Source organism: Schistocerca gregaria, chromosome 11 (assembly GCF_023897955.1).
Source record: "Schistocerca gregaria isolate iqSchGreg1 chromosome 11, iqSchGreg1.2, whole genome shotgun sequence".
Lineage (NCBI taxonomy): Eukaryota > Metazoa > Arthropoda > Insecta > Orthoptera > Acrididae > Schistocerca > Schistocerca gregaria.
In genome coordinates this window covers 61,599,911-61,619,855 of record NC_064930.1, presented here as the reverse complement: position 1 = coordinate 61,619,855, position 19,945 = coordinate 61,599,911, and the positions used below count along the sequence as shown (strand labels likewise).

The 19,945-nt window shown below is 39.8% G+C and overlaps 1 protein-coding gene across 1 annotated transcript in view; it reads right to left on the bottom strand.

The window, feature by feature from the left end:
- LOC126295160 (zinc finger protein 664-like) overlaps positions 1–19,945 on the bottom strand; it is a 175,940-nt gene that overhangs the window by 129,796 nt on the left and 26,199 nt on the right. Inside the window, exon 2 of the mRNA XM_049987456.1 lies at positions 14,229–14,297. Coding sequence (XP_049843413.1) covers positions 14,229–14,297 — 69 coding nt within the window. The remainder of the gene's footprint in view (positions 1–14,228; positions 14,298–19,945) is intronic.

The following is a 19,945-nucleotide window of genomic DNA, read 5'->3' as shown; positions in this document are numbered from 1 at the left end:
TGTATATGTATGGATGGATGTGTGTGTGTGTGTGTGTGTGTGTGTGTGTGTGTGTGCGCGCGCGCACGCGAGTATATACCTATCCTTTTTTTCCCCCTAAGGTAAGTCTTTCCGCTCCCGGGATTGGAATGACTCCTTACCCTCTCCCTTAAAACCCACATCCTTTCGTCTTTCCCTCTCCTTCCCTCTTTCCTGAAGAAGCAACCGTTGGTTGCGAAAGCTAGAAATTTTGTGTGTTATTTTATTTTATTGTGCCTGTCTACCGGCACTTTCCCACTTGGTAAGTCTTGGAATCTTCATTTTTAATATATTTTTCCCATGTGGAAGTTTCTTTCTATATATAAGCGATAAGCGACTTGGCTGGCGGCCAACTGACTCAGCGCGTGAGGCAGCTTATGTAATACGGAAATTTGTTGCATCCTCGAGCCTCCGGTTCTCGATGTACACTTGTCTGGTTATCAGCTACGCTACAGATTCGTTTGCATATAAAGAATTTATTTATGAAAATATACAGTACAGTCACCAACAAACTTTACATATTCACATACACCTTTACCTTTAACCCAAATGAATACAGACTCATTTACAGATATTTTCCTCCTATTACGTGTATACAAAACAAAGCAGTAGACAAATATGCTGATTTACCAAAATCCTTATTAGCTAGTTCAGCCATATGGTAAGTACGAAATGCAATAATGTCTCTGTCAACAAAACTTTCAAGTCCAGGAAAATTTGGAACTCCTGTACCCCCACGTACAATAGCTACAGTAAACCATCCGTTTCCATGTCCAAATGTGTCATTAATATCTAAACTGAAATTAAGACGACAACCACAGAAAACAGATGGTCCGTCTACCAACGCTTGAGCAGCGACAGATTTCACTGGTATACGATTCTTCTTGTCTCCAGCTGTTGTAGCAAATTCGATGTTTTGAATTGTTTTGTAGACAGTGTATTTAGAACGCCGACGGTATCTTCTGTAGGGCATCTCAACAGCTCCACATATATGGAAACACAAAAAAACATGCTTGGTAGAATGAGGAATCCGATGTAGCGATTCAACGTAGACATAAGGCCTGGTTAAATGACCAACAAAGGAGAGCTGAAAGCTCCAGGGAGGAATTAATAAATGCTAGATGATCACCGACCAAAGAAATTAGAAGGGTCAAAAGGCAGTTTCATGAGGTCTCACTAAAATCTATCGAGGATGCTTTCAATTGCCACAAGACAAGAGATTACTATCAGACATTCAAACGGTACCAGTCAAAATACACTCCACGTACTCTTATGATGTAGGATACAAACAGAAAAGTAGCACATAACAATTATGATGATTCAATGATATTGCCTAAATATTCCAAACAGTTACCTGAACATCATTCGGAATTTGACCCCTATCCAAGAAACAAAAAGCACTTAGAAAAAGTAATACCACTACAGCCAAATGAAGTACAAGCAGCAATTAACTCACTTCAGAATTATAAAGCAGCAGGGAAGAACCAACTAGAAGCAGAACTTTGGAAATAAGCAAATGTACAAATTATTCTGAACTTACACAAACATCTTACTGACATTTGGAATATTGAGAAGTTACCAGAGGAATGGAATGTTGCAATAATCCATTCACTACACAAAAAAGGAGATAGATTGGATCCAAATAATTATAGGGGTATATCCCTGTGGAAATTACTTATAAAAAATTTTCCAAGGTTCTGTATTTCAGGATTCATTAACAGCTTAATGGTGAACTAGGCAAATATCGAGAAGGGTTTTGTTTAGGATGAAGCTGTCCTGATCAAATTATTAGTCTCAAATGGATACTGAAACATCAAAGGCTTAGGGACAAGAAACTAGTAATCACATTTGTCGATTTAAAAAAAAGCCTACGATAGTATCCATCGTGAATCTCTACTGCTAATTATTAAAGAATTTGGTTTACACCAGAAACTTGTCAACCTCGCTGCAGTCACCCTTCGAAATACTAAAGCTAGACCGATGACCGTAGCAGTCTGGTCCCTTCAATCCCACAACCACTAAAGCTAGAGTAAGGTTCAGAAATGAATTCTCTGAACCTTTTGAGATTCATACTGGGCTTCAACAATGAGATGTATTGTCTCCATTATTGTTCAATTGTGTGCTGGAGAAATAGATGTGTGAATGGAACAAGATACGCCCACCATCTGTCAAGATTGGAAGAAAGATTCAACCCAACTGCCTTGCATTTCCAGATGATTTGGCACTGTTAGCAAACAATATTGATGAAGCAAAGGTTCAGATAGAACAACTAGAATGATTAGCGACAAACGTCAGATTCCAAATTTCGTTTGAGAAAACGGTAATGATACCCAGCTTCCGAGTTGACACATCCCATATCCTACACCATATTGATCAAAAAATTAAAGTAGCAAAAAAGTTGAAATATCTTGGTGAGATTATTACTTGAAATGTTAATGAAAGAGCATCAATAGATAGTAGAACATTAAAACTTAAGCGAGCGCAGAGAACCACATGGCCAACCCACAAAAAATGATCTCTCTCAATAAATGCTTAATTTCAACATTACTCCTCCGTCGTTAAACTGGAACCAACATATGCAAGTGAAATACTATTCAGACTAAATACTCAAGCAACAATTGACAAATTACAGAAAGTTGATAGAAGAATACTCCGAACAACTATCAGCAACAAACACCAAATTAATGGGCAGTGGAGACTTTTGCCCAATTCAGTAGTGTATAAAGAAAGTGAATCCATTATTGATACAATGCGGAAAGAAGGATTGCATTTTTTGGCCACATATCTCACCTGCCAAATACCAAAATCTTGAATTAACTTTTTGACTACTACTGGAACAGTAAAACCAAAAACATCTGGTTTAAAGAAGTACAAAGTGATCTGGATGAACTGAACATCACCACACACTAAATTCAATACAGAGAAGAGAAACTACTTCTGAAGAACAAATACACACGCCTGACATAGAAACCATCAGAATGGAAGAAGTATGTCATATGTGCAGAAAAACGGGCAGGCAGATCACAGCGAATGAAGAAGTTTTGGGAAACGAAGAAATTGCTGACTGCTAAGACCCAAATTTAATTATTGTACAGTGTTGTATTATATCTAAGATGTCGGCTGAGCTGAAGAAATCTACTTTCGGGTAATGTATATTTCCAGCCATAACTTATGGCTGCGAAACATGGACATTAAATGAGTTCATTGTTAGGAAGCTAACAGTAGTCCACAGAGGAATGGAAAGATCAATGTTGGGTTACACAAAAAAAGAACAGAAAGAGATCAACCGAAATAAGGCAAACAACGAAGGTCACCGACATAATGGAAAGATATACTAAGATGGTATCTGTCCTTTTGGACATGTCCGAAAGAACAGATACCATCGGTGACCATGCAGCTTGTTAGAATGAAATTACAATGAAATAAACACCCTTAGCTGCTTACAGACGTTGACATACGTCAACGGGGACAGATGAAAATGTGTGCCCCGACCGGGACTCGAACCCGGGATCTCCTGCTTAGTAATGCGGGACATGTTGAGAATGTGGGTTTCGCGGGGGGCCTGGTAGAGATAAATTCCTGCAGTCGCGCTATCCTCTGTGACCTCGGTGGTTCAGATGGATAGAGCGTCTGCGATGAAAGCAGGAGATCCCGGGTTCGAGTCCCGATCGGGGCACACATTTTCATCTGTCCCCATTGACGTATGTCAATGCCTGTAAGCAGCTAAGGGTTTTTATTTCATTGTAATAATGGAAAGAGTTAATACATGGAAATGGCTGTGGTCTGGTCATGTTGCTCAAACAAAAGGTGGTAGATGGTCTAAACAAGTCCTACACTGGAGCCCAATTTATCAGCAAAGACCTAGAGGAAAACCAGCAGACAGATGGGACAGAGATATAAGAAAGATAGTGGGATTCAACTGGCAATGGGAAGCTCAGGATCGGAAGAAATGGAAGATCTTAATGGAATGCTTTGTTACACGGCGACTCAAAGAGATCATTAAGTGATAGAACTGGCTGATGATATGTACACACACACACACACACACACACACACACACACACACACACACACACACACACACACACACATTTACAGGTGCCGACACACATAACTTTGACATTCTACAGCGTTGGTGGATGATGTTTCTGAACATGGATCTCTATTCAATTTATTATGTACACACTCCACTCTAATTCCACTCTATAGCTCATAGGAGTTTGTATTGGGAATTTCCGAACACCCTGTATATCATTAAATGTACCTGCAACATTATATCATTGTACAACAGGCAGGTCAGGAGATATGACATCATAAACTTTTGGATGCATGAAAAACTAACATTTGCTTAAAATGGAGTACAAATTACCCAGACAGTACTCATCCAGTGTTTGATAATGAGAGCATTAGCAGACTTAAATTCACACCTTTCTAAACTTTTTCTTGATTACATGTTTCACATCAAATATTGAACACACTAATTCATAAGGCAATTAAACATTTTAAGCTGCTTTATATGTAGGATTTCAGTTCCTCAAAGAACAACACAGCTGAAGACACAGTCAAGAAGCAAACCACAACACACGTTATGTCACTGTGTTGCAAGACTGTGGTAGCGAGGCATCAATGCAGCGTTACATCGATCGGTCATACGTGCCACCGGTACCTGACAGCAAAGTACATCGGAGCAAGGGTGCAGCGGACCAACGTGTCGGGTTAGAAGGGCTCCTCTTGCCAGATGCCAGACACACTCCTCAGGGTCCAGGATTTGACACCATCCACCTGCCCTCAGAATCTGGTAAAGCCTCCACCTAGTCACTGCCAGCTCTGCTAAGTGCAGCTGCTCTGGCCCACAAGAACATTGTGCCAGCTGCAGCCTGCCGTCTTCGACACTACTCATTGTTGTGTGCACACATTCCCTCCCTGTATGTGTGACCTTCACACAGTTCCACATCTGTTGCACCAATACAGACGCCTCGGATCGTTGGCAGACTACGGCCACCACGTGACGTCGTACACCTATATCTGTTCTATCCCGATGAATAACAAGGTGCAGGGTGTATGTAAGTCTGGGAACACATTCGATTACTTATTCAGGGTGCCTACATGGACAAGAAAAAATAATTCCCAGATTTCTTGGTTGAAAATACACTTTCTTCCGGGTGAAAATACACCTTTTCCGTATTAAGTGACAGTATACTTTATCTCGGCGCTTCTCAATCCTTTTATGGTTTATGGTTTTATACACCAATGTAGAATTTCTCGGCACTTTAGAAAATGAAACTCGGGGAAAAAAACACGTTCTGGAAAGATCTTCGATGTGCAGCAACATACACACTGCATATTTCCGTGTTACGAAGGTATAAATTCGAATTCCACCAAACACCACATGTTACTTTCGGAAGCAGTAAAATCGAGGTTGTGACATGCTTTTGTAAGCCAGTCACAGCTCATGTCACCTGATCTTGTCAGCTGACGACAGCATTTGACACGTGATGTAGTCAGCCAATAGCAAGATCACTCTTAAGTAGTGCGAACACACAAATAATAAAAATTAATGGCTTAAATTAATGTACAATTGTTTGCTACAAGAAAAGAAAAGCTATCACATATAATATTGGTCTCTAAGATTAATAAACTGCAAGAGGAGCTACGCTTCCACATATATTGTTGATCTTTTTTGCGCGTCATACATCACATAAATGTGCCAGTAAAATTTTGTAATAACAATGTAAATGTCTGATCTTCTGGTCTCGAAATTCTTCATATGGTCGTCTCCAAAGAGTCGATTTTTAAATGAGAGTCCAACGCTCTGTGATTTAAGAAATTCGTTGTACACTCTCTCACAGTTTATCATAGATAAAAGGAAATTTACTTTGAAAGTAACACTTTTCAAAGCAATATTCGCAATATTTTTCCGTGACCTATTAGAAAGGTACGTTTCAGCAGTTGCCAGAGAGCGCCAGATAACAGGCATCACTGCACTTGCGCAGCTACGATGATGTAGGAAGCCCACATGTTCGTACGTGTGAAACATAAAAAGATCTTCCATTAAAACAAATCTAATGTAAAAAAACTGTCACGTCACGCTCATTGGAGGCAATTTGTTGTTAAGAAGCACTGCACAGTCTTCCTAAAGCCTTTGACACACTTTGGTGTTGGCAGACGCTTGTATGAGCACTGTGTTTTGTTGTTCTATATGGCGCATTTTCTTTGCGACTTAAGTTTGATTTTCATTTTTTTCTCTCGTTCATGTTTTATGGCTGCAGTATTATTCTGCAGAAGTGGAATACAGTAAATTTTTTTGTTAGAGTAGTGGTTCTTACCACTCAAAATCACAAAAATTTAACTGAAAACTAAAACAATGAAAAATTCCTGGAACTCAAAAAGAATCCTGGGTTTTTCCCAGTTTTCTCCCGGATGAAAAAATTCCCAGGTTTTTCCCGGGTCTCCCGGTTGTCCCGGGTCGTAGACACCCCGTTATTGCACAAGAACCAAACATTGTACAGATATCATACATATGTCATTTTCAAGAGAAACCCTGAAAGTTTTTTCATGTATATTGCCACAGCGTAGTTTGGTAATTTGCAGATAGTCAGCGCTAGTTGCAAACATGGCCAGCTCAGGTGCGGAGTGAGCCGTGCAACAGAAGGGGACAGCTGTTTCATGAAATGGCCTCCCCGATCACCAGATCTCACTCCGTGTGACTTTTTTTCTGTAGAGACACATTAAAGGACTGGTGTACGTACTGTCTCTGCCACGTGATATAGCAGAGCTCGTGGAGAGAATACCGGAAGCAACTACCACAATCGACGATGCCATGCTGGGATGGATATGGCAAGAATTCGATTACTGTATTGACGTCTGCCAGCTCGCTCATGGTTCACAAATCTAATGTTCGTAAACAATAAAACTTTCAGAGTTTGTCTTTAAAATGCATTATGTATGACATCTGTACAATGTTTTGTTCTTGTACAATAAATAATTGGAAGTGTTTCCGGACTTTATGCACACCCTGTATTTTCCTGAAATCCGTCTATCTTGCTGGAACCACTTCCGTCTCCATGGGATTCCTGTACCTCCAACAGCCTATCAAACCCACAAAGCCTGGGAGGGAGAGCAACTACGCCATCCTGACAAACTTCTTCCCATCCCTCTGTAAAGGTCTTATTGTGGACGACCACTGCAAAACTGATTTGCCCCAGCTAATATCTGTTATGCTAAATGGCACTGTCACTATTTAAATTAGCTGGAGATAATTGCTTCAGCTGAACAGTCAAAGCTAGGCAAACTTTAAATTCCTAATTGTGGCAGATTGCATTAGACACAAATTTCTTTGTGAAGATTAACACCATCTTCTCCATCAGGAGACAAAAAAGACGGTGCTAATCTACAAAAACTCAGGTTTTAACTCTGATTTGACACAGTCTAAACACCACAAACAATTTACATAAAGATAGCATCACCAAAAGACTTCGGTGTTGACATGGGGTACTGTTGAGGTGCAACATTATTAGTAATGAAATCTAAAGGGCACATCACATGTCTTTATTATTGCTTACGTACAGGTAGTATGCATAACCTTTTATTCTAGTATTTGTGTGTGTATATCTTCTGACACTGCGTACTAATTTTGCCCTAGAGCTTAATATTTGTGGAAAATTTTAACATAAAAAAGACTTTTAACTATAACAGGTAAAAGAGCCTCATGACTATATTTTTAGAAGCTAATAAGAGACTCCATTTTCCTATTACCTTATTACAAACACCATTTTATTTGTTCCATAAAATTTCAGGTATGGATCTGCATACATTTCACTTTTTCTTCTTCTAATATTTCGGCTGCATACCGTTGAGCCATCTTCAGAGTGAGCTGAGACTTCAGTCTGCTATCCCGGCTCACTCTGAAGATGACTTGATGAAGTACAGCCAAAATATTAGAAGAAGAAGAGAAACTTATACGGCTGCATGCCCAAAATTTTATGGAACAACCATTGTGCTGCAAAAATATGAAGATGCACACCATTTTATCTGTTTTAAGTATGTGTTAACTGAACAATTTGGTCCGTGTACTCAAGAGCCGGCAAATGTGATGAACTGTGATCATTCCATCATTGTGTGGCATCTGCATGCAATGGGGATGGTTCAAAAAATCGGGTGTATAGGTACTTCATGTTCAAAGCCAAAACCACATGGATGGCCATATGTGCATTTCTGCTTGATCGTCATCAACTGGCTCATGAACAATATGAACAACAACAACCATTCCTATACTGTATCATTACTGGTGGTTACAAATGGTGTCTTTATTCTTAAACGAGGAAAAGAAAAGAATGGATGAGCCCAAACAAAGCAGCAACTCCCCTTAAAGAGACATGCATCCAACCACAAAAGATAATGTTAAGTGTCAGGTGGAACACCGACGGTGAGGTGTACTATGAAATGCTTCCCCACAGTGTAACCACCACTGCTTACATTAACTGTCAACAAATGAGACCTCTTGCAGATGCAGTCCAAGGACAACGACCAGGAAGACCGCCTGAAGTGCTGCTACTCCACGATAACAACTGCTCGCATTCTGCTGGACTGACAATAGACGCTATGCAGGAGTCAGGTTGGGAAGTCATTCTACACACACCTTACTCACCTGATCTCGCACCCTCAGATTTTCACCTTTTGTGCTCTTTATCTAACAAACTTCAACGAACATCCTTTCCAGATGAAAATGTGCTCTGAATATGGCTTGACGAGTTCTTCATCTTAAGATCACATGATTTCTATAGTCGCAGAATCGAACAGTTACCCAAGCACTGCCCAATGACTGACTGTTGTAAACAGTGAAGGAGAATATATAACTCATGACTAAAGTCTCTGTTTTCTGTATCTGTTGTGTTTATTAAACTTATGGAAAAATCCTATGAAATTACGCACCAATCCAATAAATAGGTAAACAAAACAAACATTACATTTATAGTCCATGGTACTCTGCAGCAAATGATGTAGAACTCAGTGGAAGAAGCAAAAAAACTTTATAGTCTTGACCACTACAGCCATGATATGTGCTGAGAAATAATACCACTTCAGCTGTAAAATCCTTTTATTCTTAGGCAGTACTGGTTTTGCAGCACTTATAGCTGCATCTTCAGGTACAAATCTGTATACAAGTGAAAAAACAAATCATGTAGAAAAATACATACCGTATTTATCCGATTATAAGACGAGATTTTTCCCAAATTTGTCATTGAAAAATACAGGGTCATCTTATATTTGCAGATTAAACTATTGCTGCTGAGGTTAACATTTTTACATTGTTTAATAGAGTATATTGATAGATGCAGACTTGGATATTGAGGTCACAGGTAGATATATGTATTGAAGAATTTGGAAGGGCAAACGATACGCACCTTCGAAGAGGCTCACGATTTCCCAATACGCTGAAGCGTTCGATAGAGTATCGACATTGCTCAAACAATCATGTGACATTTGACACGTGCGGCACTAGTGCAATGACTATGCGAGAAACTATGAACTACTCATAATAATGATCTACCGTTCTGCTTAAAATTTGACAATGTTCTGAAACACAGGGCGAAACAGCATAAAATTCTATCGTCTTACAAACTCTTGTAGTATTTGAAAGGTTAGGAATAAAAGTTCTCACACCTGTATTGATACCTTGTACAAACACCAACTTGCTTTATAAGTCAAAGTAACATTCAAAAGGGGAATTGTTGTTTTTCAAAAAACATTACTTGGTTATAAACCCCGATTAATATTTTACTTGATTATAAGAGACTGTAAAGATTTACTAAGTTGGTTGCAAATAAGAAACACTGTAGCTGTTCACATATTAGAATACCAGGTAAATATGTTGCCAGCTTTTAATCGGCTTTACAACACGGTGGCATTCAGATGAAACAAGTTAATCGAGAATGAAATGTGTAACAAACAAAATCACTCAAATTAAACTGACTGTTATTGTTATGAGAATAAATTACAGCAGCGAGAATTGTCATGGAGATGGTACCAACAGAGGTCAGTAGATTGAAGGTGAGTAAAAGTTCAAGAATCGGACAGAACTGTGCTTGTGACAGTGATTTTTTATTTATGCATTCGTTGCTGTTGTTACATATGACTTGTTACGTACGACTTGCACTGGGGAAGATATTGTGGTCCATGTTTCACAGCTGCTGAAGCACAGTAACATGAAAGGGTTGTAGGGGCAACAGTGATATCAGCTTGGCTGAGAACTAGATGAGTGTGGGGAGGGAAATAGTGACCGCGCAGCAAATTACGTCATATTACCAACTGTGGGAATCTACACCGTGTACTTTGGCTGTTAGGAACATCTACCACATTTAAACTGCTGTTTGCCTGAACCCATCCATAGTCGGAATTGAAGTGACTTTAAAATTTGACAAATACTCAACAATAGCGGTCATTTCTGCTGGAGACAAAAGTCTAGTTGGGAGCCTGGGGCGCACTTAGGTGCTTTGTGTTGCAATGCTGTTGACACTCACTGTGACCTACGACAAGAATGACAGAGGGTGTGTCAACTGCTAGTTCTACACAGCCAATGAGAGAGCAGTGGGCAGCTGATACGTTTGGAATAAACAGCCAAATATTTGTGACAATGAAGATGTATATGATGACGACAATTAAAAATGGTGACACAAAAGACAACAGGGTTGGTAAACGAAAAATGTAGAAAAGGAAATGGTCTACAAATTAATGTAAACCATTTCTTTCTGTTTATTTTATTTCTCCTGGTTTTATCAAAATGCAGACAACCAATAAACATCATAAATTTGGTACAGGCATAATGCTAACATTTTAGGCAGATACTTTAAGTCAGTAAAATAGTTTTTAATTTTAATAAATCAGAACATGAAAAAAATAACTTTTTCTTAAGAAACCTCTTGTAAAGAAGAGGGTTATCTTATAATTGGAGTCCTCTTAGACTCGGCTAAATACAGTAAGCCTGAGATAAAGATCTAGGTTTTAATGGGAACGCTTGCACTGCAGTCCATTTTCCTTGACATACTATTATTATGGCAGTGGGCTGACACCTAGATATTATGTGATGGTGATTTTTCACCTCTACACATTGATATGCAGTGATTGCCTCTTACATTTCCCCTTATCCACTGAGATAGTAAGCAAAAATCCTGTTCTTTGGTTTTTATCCTTATCTATACGTATTATGAGAGAATTCTCCACTGTATCTTATCACCATTAAAACATTCATCTTTTACAGATATTCTACTGCACAGGACTGACTTCGAATGGTGGGTCTTCCTGCAATATGTTACGTAGGTCATGACTTGAATCCAGTGAGTACATTTCTCATTACGTCCCCATCTTAGGTTTGGGATTATGTATTTTTGTACGTGACTGATTTCTCCACTTGTATACAGATTGAAAATGCAGCTGTGAGTGCTGTGGAACCAGTAGTGCCGAAGAATAAAAGGATTTTACAGCTGAAGCAGTTTTATTTCTCAGTGGAGGATGTTGCTAACAACGGAACCTCCCCATCGCACCCCCCTCAGATGTAGTTATAAGTTGGCACAGTGGATTGGCCTTGAAAAACTGAACACAGATCAATCGAGAAAACAGGAAGAAGTTGTGTGGAACTATGAAAAAATAAGCAAAATATACAAACTGAGTAGTTTATGTGCAAGATAGGCAACATCAAGGATAATATGAGCTCAGGAGTGTCGTGGTCCTGTGGTTAGCGTGAGCAGCTGCGGAATGAGAGGCCCCTGGTTCAAGTCTTCCCTCGAGTGAAAAGTTTAAATTTTTATTTTCAGACAATTATCAAAGTTCAGGCACTCACACATAAACAACCTCGCTCTCCAAAATTCCAGGACATGTTCAGATTTGCTTGGACATATGCAGGATTTGACAGTCTACACAAGGAACAATTTGAAAACGTTAAAAACGTATGTTTTGACAGAGCACAGGGAAAACTGTCCGACTGTGAAACTGTTGCATTCATTTGTTGCAGTTTATGTGACAAACTCTTATGTTTTCATCACTTTTTTGGGAGTGATTATCACATCCACAAGAAAACCTAAATTGGGCAAGGTAGAAGAATCTTTTTACCCAATCACCAAGTGTACAAGTTAGGTGGGTGGACAACATATTCCTGTCATGTGACGCACATGCCGTCACCAGTGGCGTATAGAATATATCAGACGTGTTTTCCTGTGGAGGAATTGGTTGACCTATGACTAAGGAATCAAATATTTTCGGTTCCCATTGGAGAGGCACGTCCTTTCGTCTACTAATCACACGGTTTTGCGGTGCAGTTGCAAAACACAGACACTAAACTTATAGTGAACAGAGACGTCAATGAACGAACGGACAGATCATAACTTTGCAAAAGCAAAAGAAGGCACTCGAGGGAAGACTTGAACCAACGACCTCTCGTTCCGCAGCTATTAACACTAACCAAGGGATGACGGCGCTCCTGAGCTCCCATCACCCTTGATGTTGCCTATCTTGCCCATGGACTACTCAGTTTATATATTTTGCTTATTTTTTTCATAGTTCCACACAACTTCTTACTGTTTTCTCGATTGATCTGTGTTCAGTTTTGCAATGCCTATTCACTGTGCCAACTAATAACTAAATCTGAGGGGGGGGGGGGGGGGGGCGCAATGGGGAGGTTCCCTTGTTAGAATAAATTAATAATATGAGCAAGCAACCTATGGTTAACGATTATTTTTCTGTATGCACCTGCATACTTATTCAAAATGAAAAGTACACTCATGATCAGAAAAAAACAGAGCACCTAAATAAACTAGATGCTATCGACGTGTATAAGGCAGGAATGGCATTCTGTGGCATCCGTGCTGCATTCACCCGGTTCTAAAGTTCATCTGTGGTGGTCGGCATTGGGTCACAGCGTTGCACCCATCGTTCCACCATATCCCAAACATTTTCGATTGGCGATTGGCGAGAAGTCTAGCGACCTGGTGGGCCAGGACAAAAGCTGACACCTTGAGACACCAAGAAGGCACTTGTTTGTGCAGTAGCATGTGGTCATGCATTGTCTTGCTGAGAAATGGTGTCTGGGCTGTTGTGCAGAAAGAGTACGGCTACGGGTCACAGGATGTCATTCACATAGGTCAGACTGGTCAAAATGTCGTGGACATGCACCAACTGTGATTTGTGGTTGCACCCAACAGCACCCCACAGCATATGGCCTCGAGCTGGCACTGTGTCTTGTGTGAATGCAAGTCACTGTGATGCCACTTCCCCTGTCTGTGACAAATCAAAATGTAGCCATCACTTTCAAACAAACAGAACCTGGATCGTCCGAAAACAGCATCTGGTGCCATTCCTGTCCCCACTGCGATCCTTCCATACACCATTGCCGCCTAGCACGTTTCTGCATATTCGTCAAAGGTAGGGGGAGAAGTGAACGACACACACATAACTCGTGCCATAATAAATAGTGAACGACTGTCACCTGTGACCATGTATGATGTGTCACATTGTTCCACTGTTGGGCCAGTGCCAAGGAGGACACAGATCTGTCCTGAAATTCCATCCAGATGAGGTGTTGATCATCTCTAGGGGATGGTCTGGGTGCAGCAACCTGACCCATTTCGTTGCGTTCTATAGCCTTCCGAGAACCATTCTGCACACACCCATCGCATGCTAAAACACTTTGTTCCACATATCAAACAATTTTCTGGATGAATGCATCGCATTCTCTCATGTCAATAATGTGCCCTCTATCAAACTTATTCATTTGACAGTACGGTTCGCGCATATGTCTGCGAGTTATCCTGCACATCTGGTCGAGTCAAACTGATCCATTACCCTCGGTTTATAGCGACAACGAGAGCCGCAGGCACATTTTACCAGTAGGTGGTGTTGAGCCACGATATCAATGTTGACCTCGATCTTGCGGCCGACACGATTCAAATGCTAATCATGTCTGCAGAACATACTAATGCACATGTCCTGTCAATATGAATATCCTATCGCTAGTCGTTCAAGGTGTTCTGTTTTCTCTGAACATAAGAACATTAATTTTACAATGCTGTTGTTGTCCATTCTCTGAAATTTAACTGAAATGTAAAAAGATCTTAAGCTTACAAAGCGGAATTTGAAGTGTGCACCTCAAATTCACAAACAGACCAAGACACAATATTGAAAGCAAGAAAAACAAGAAACTATTTTCCATCACAACTCACAATATACTCCTGCTTAATGAAGATGTCACTTGGTATTTGGCAATGAGATCCATTTGCTTGACTGAACACCTATAAAAAAAATAAAAATAAAAATTCAATTAATACAAATGAAATGTATAAAGAAACGAAATTTATATAATCAGTTATGTCCAGTAATGGATACAATCATGCTATAAACACGTGACATAATAACAAGTTTCTACAAGAACAAAAACAAAATAAAACTACAACAATACCCAAACTAATATGCAACAATACCAAATGTCAGGTGCATACAAATTCATTTGCAGCTCATGTCCAAGCTTCTATAATGGACAAATTGGTAGAAGCTTCACAACCACATTGAAAGAGCACATTAATACATCCGTCTTAACAACCTGAACAAATCCAGCTTTGCCATACACCTTACCCTCTTCAAGCAGCATAAGACTCGACCTCCTTGAAGAAATTGTGATCTTTATCAGTACACATATAGCACCAAACCATCTTCTCAATTACCAGAATGAACTGAAGAACAAGTTTTTCTGTTTCCTAGACTTCATAGCTTGGAACGGGCAAACAATCGGCCCTATTCGGTCCCAGCCTGACATTTGAGCTGCATTTGTATCTACGAGAATCACTCCAAAAGAAATGCACACTATTTTTGTTTTTTAGTCCATCTTTTATTCTACATGTTTGAAAGTTTTACAGTGTATAGATACATCCTTTAGGAACAATATTTTCATTTCTCCACATAATTTACATCCCTCTCAACTGCCTTACGCCATCTTGAAACCAGCACCTGTATACCTGCACAGTAAAATTCTGGACCAGCCTGTTGGAGCCACTGTTTGGCAGCGTGCACTACGGAGTCATCATCTTCAAACCTTGTTCCACGAAGAGTCTTCCAGTTTCCCAAAGAGATTATTGTCACATGGAGCCAAGTCAGGACTGCAAGGCGGGTGTTTCAGTGTTGTCCATCCGAGTTTTGTGATCGCTTCCACAGTTTTTTGACTGACATGGATTGCCTCTTCGACACTGGTGAAAAATGGTGGAGCCATGTTTCATCACCTGTCACAATTCTTCCAAGAAATTCATTTCCACCATTCTCGTACTGTTCCAAAATTTCGCTGCATACTGTTGTTATTGTTTCTTTGTGAGCCACTGTCAACATCCTGGGAACCCACCTGGCACAAACCTATTTTAACACCAACACTTTCAGTATTCTGCAAATACTTCCTTCCCCTATCCCAATGTAGTGTGACAATTCGTTCACTGTGATGCGTCTGTCAGCAGTCAATAATTCATTAACTCTTTGCACATTCTCTGGAGTGTGTGCAGTACGAGGCCTGCCACTGCGAGGACAATCCTCAATACTGCCGCGCCCGCTTTCGCCACGTAACCTGCTTGCCCACTGACTAACTGTACTGCGATCGACAGCAGCATCTCCGTACACCTTTTTCAACCTCTTGTGAATGTTTCCCACAGTCTAGTTTTCACAGCACAGGAATTCTACGACAGCATGTTGCTTCTGAAGAACGTCAAGTGTAGCAGCCATCTTGAAGACATGCTGTGATGGCGTCACTCACGGGAACAGGTTGAACTAACTAAGTTTGAAAACAAGTGGGAAGGATGTATCTACACACTGTAAAACTTTCACATGGGGAATGACAACTGTATTTTTACAAAAATAGTGTGCATTTCTTTTGTAGTGACCCTTGTATATTTCCAGCCAATAAGCTGGACAAACACTGCAAGAATGAGACGTTATCGCCCACATGTGGATGGGCTGGTGGTCACTTTTGTGGATTTCCATCAATGAAATTGAAGAGGAATGGCTAGAGGGCAAATGCAAGGCTGCAGAAGCATGCATGACTAGAGGAATGAAAGATGTTGACTACAGGAAAATTAAAAAGTCCTTTGGAGAAAAGAGAAGCTGCTGTATAAATATCAAGAATTCAGATAGCAAGCCGGTGCAAAGCTGAAATTTGGAAGGTCCTTATAAGAGGAACAAATGCGAGGATAATATTATAACAATATTATGAAAAGAATAGTGCTATTCACCCTATAGTGGAGATGCTGAGTTACAGATAGGCACAACAAAAAGGCTGTCAGCAAGTAACCTTATGACCAAAAAGTCCTTCATCAGAAAGAGACCACACACACACACACACACACACACACACACACACACACACACACACACACACACACAATGCAACTCTGACCTCAGCATCCAGAGACTGTGGTCATGTGTGTGTGAGTTCTTCAGGGAAGACAAGTTTCAGTTCCTGAGGGATGCAGGAACATATGAGGCAATACTGACCTATGACTTGCCTTAGGACATAGGTTGCAGAAAGGCCAGCCTATGTTTACTGCTATTGTAAACTTCGCGAAAGCTTTTTATAATGCTGACTGGAATATGCATTTGAAATTGTAAATGTAGCACGGCTAAAATACAGGGAGCAAAAGGCTATTTACAACTTGTACAGAAACCAGACACTGCCATCTGTTAGACATGAAAGGGAAGCAGTGATTGAGAAGGGAGCGAGGCAGGGTTGATATTCAATCTATAGCAAACAATCTGGAAGAGCAGTTACAAGGTGGACACAGTCCTGGGAAAAAAAGATTATACATTGAACATCAACAAAAGTAATGGAATATTGTTGTGGTACTCAGTAAAAAAGAATGGTTTGGTGCAGCTCCCCATGCTACTCTATCTTGTGCAAGTCTCTTCCCCTCCGAGTAACTACAGCAACCTACATCCTTCTGAATCTGCTTACTGCATTCATCTTTTGGTCACCCTCTATGATTTTTACCCCCCCCCCCCCCCCCACTTCCCACCAGTATTAAATACGTGTCTCATAATATCTCCCACCAATCCATCCCTTCTTCTAGTCAGATTGTACCAAAATTTCTTTTCTCATTAGTTCTGTTCAGTACTTCCTCAAAAGTTATGTGATCTACCCATCTAATCTTCAGCATTCTTCTGTAAGATCACATTTCAAGAGTTTCTATTCTCTTCTAGCCTAAACTGTTATTGTTAATACCTGACTACATTTCATACAAATACTTTCAGAAAAGACTTTCAGTGTTGCGTTTTCCAATCTAATTCCCCCAGCAACAACTGATTTAACTCAACTACATTCAATTACCCTTGTTTTGCTTTTGTTGATGTTCATGTTATATCCATCTTTCAAGACATTGTCCATTCCATTCAACTGGTCTTCCAAGTCCTTTGCAGTCGCTGACAAAATTACAATGTCATCTGCAGACCTCAAACTTTTAATTTCTTCTCCCTGAATGTTAATTCCTACTCCAAATTTTTGTTTGGTTTCCTTTACTGCCTTTTCAATGTACGGGGGCTGTTCAAAAAGTAAGGTGACTTTTTAAATTGCGCAGGCAACGTACATTATATTATCGATCTTTTTTTTTTCTGCTATGTTGGTACACATGTCCCGAACATATGTTCACAGTTTCAAGTGTATAGCATACTTTGTTTTTGACAGGTAGAAAGGTTAGACGTGTTTCAGTGTGCTCAACAATTTTCAACTGTTATAAAAAATGGAGCAAAGCATTTGCATAAAATATTGTGTGAAAAATGGAATCAAGCACTCTAAGACACTTGAAATGTTGACAGTGGCATATGGTCTGCTCTAAGCAAAACCAATGTTTACAAGTGGTAAAAGCTCTTCCAATATGGCTGAGAAGACGCCAATGACGAACCTCACTCTGGATGCCACAGCACATCAACAACGTCGAAGCTGTGAAGAAAACTGTTTTGGAAAATCATCGAATTACCATAAGAGAAGTTGCCGAGGATGTTGGCATATCAGTCGGTTCATGTAATGCAATTTTTTCAGACTTTTGGGCATTAGATATGTGTCAGCGAAGTTTGTTCCAAAACTTCTCAATTTTAATCACAAGAACCATCGCATGAGCATTGCCCAGGAGCTCTTGAATGATACCAATGATGATCCTAATCCGTTCAAAACATGGGTTTATGGTTATGATGTTAAAACCAAAGCCCAATCGTCCCAATGGAAGCATCCCAGAGAGCCAAGGGAAAAAAAATATTTCAAAGTTTTGTTCACTTAACCCCCCCCCCCCCCCCCCTCCCCAATGCCGTGACGTAGTGTATCATGAATTTTTGCCTCAAAGTCGTACGGTCAATAAGGAGTATTACTTTGACATTGTGCGCCATTTGCGAAAAGCATACACAAAAAACATCTGGAATTGTGGAAAAACAATTCATGGCTTTCCCATCACGACAATGCTCCTGCTCATTCATCATTGCTTGTGAGACACTTTTTGGCCAAAGACAACACTACAATCATGCTTCAGCCACCTTATTCACCAGATTTGGCCCGCTGTGACATTGCCCTGTTCCCAATACTGAAGAGACCAATGAAAGGATGAAGGTTTTCAACGACTGAGGAAATAAAAACTGCATCACTGGAAGTACTCAAGGCTGTACCAAAAAGTGCTTCGAGGATTGGAAGAAGCGTTGGCAGAAGTGTATTTTATCTGAGGTGGAATACTCTGAAGGGCACAACATCAATATTGATGAATAAATAAATATTTTTCATAAAAATATGTCACTGTACTTTTTGAACACACCTTGTACATATTGTATAACATTGGAGATAGGCTACAACCCTGTGTCATTCTCTTCTGTACCACTGCTTCCCTTTCATGCCCTTTGACTCTTGTAACTGCCATCTGTGCAAGTAGTAAATAGCATTTCACTCCTTCCATTTTACCCCTGCTACCTTCCAAATTTCAAAGACTATCCAGTCAACATTGTGAAAAGCTTTCTTTAAGTCCTCAAATGCTATAAATGTAGGTTTGCCTTTCCTTAATCTCTCTTCTACAATAAGCCGTAGGGTCAGTATTGCCTCATGAGTTCCCACATTTCTCCAGAATCCAAACTGATCTTCCCTGTGGTCTGTTTCTACCAGTTTTTCCATTCTTCTGTAAAGAATTCTTGTTAGTATTTTGCAAACATGATTTATTAAACTGACTGACTGGCAATCTTCACACCTGTCAGCAACTGATTTCTTTGGTACTGGAATTACTACATTCTTCTTGAAGTCCGAGGGCATTTCGCCTGTTTCATACATCTTGCATACTAGTGGAACGTTTTTGTCATGGCTGACTCTCCCAAGGTTATTAGTAGTTCTGAAGGAATGTCGTCTATTCCTGGGGCCTTGCTGCAACTTGGGTCTTTCGGTGTCCTGTCAAATTCTTCAAGCATTATCGTATTTCCCACCCAATAATAATAATAATAATTTGTACAGTCATGGACATAGTCTGTTTATAAACATATGAAATTAATAAGAGTTTGGAAATAAAGATGCATTATACATTACAACATTAGAAATTTTAATTTTGATTTACATATGTTTCCACTTAACAGTTTTATGTTATTTGGCAGTCTGTTACAAAAATGTCTTGCCGCAGAAAATGGACTATGATTGTTGCTCTTTTATTACTAAATTTTTTGTGGTAATCCCCTATTTTGTTGTATTACAATTGAGGATTTAACTATTGATTATAATACACTCCACACTTTCTTTTACAAACAGTATAGTTCTGAAAACAAACAATGGATACACAGTTAGAGTTGTAAAAGTCCCGGGAATTTAAAATCAAAGAAATATCCTCAGGAAACAGTGCTGGCAATATTCCCAAAATTCATAAATCAGTGGAAATTTATGATTAAGGAGCAATATAGC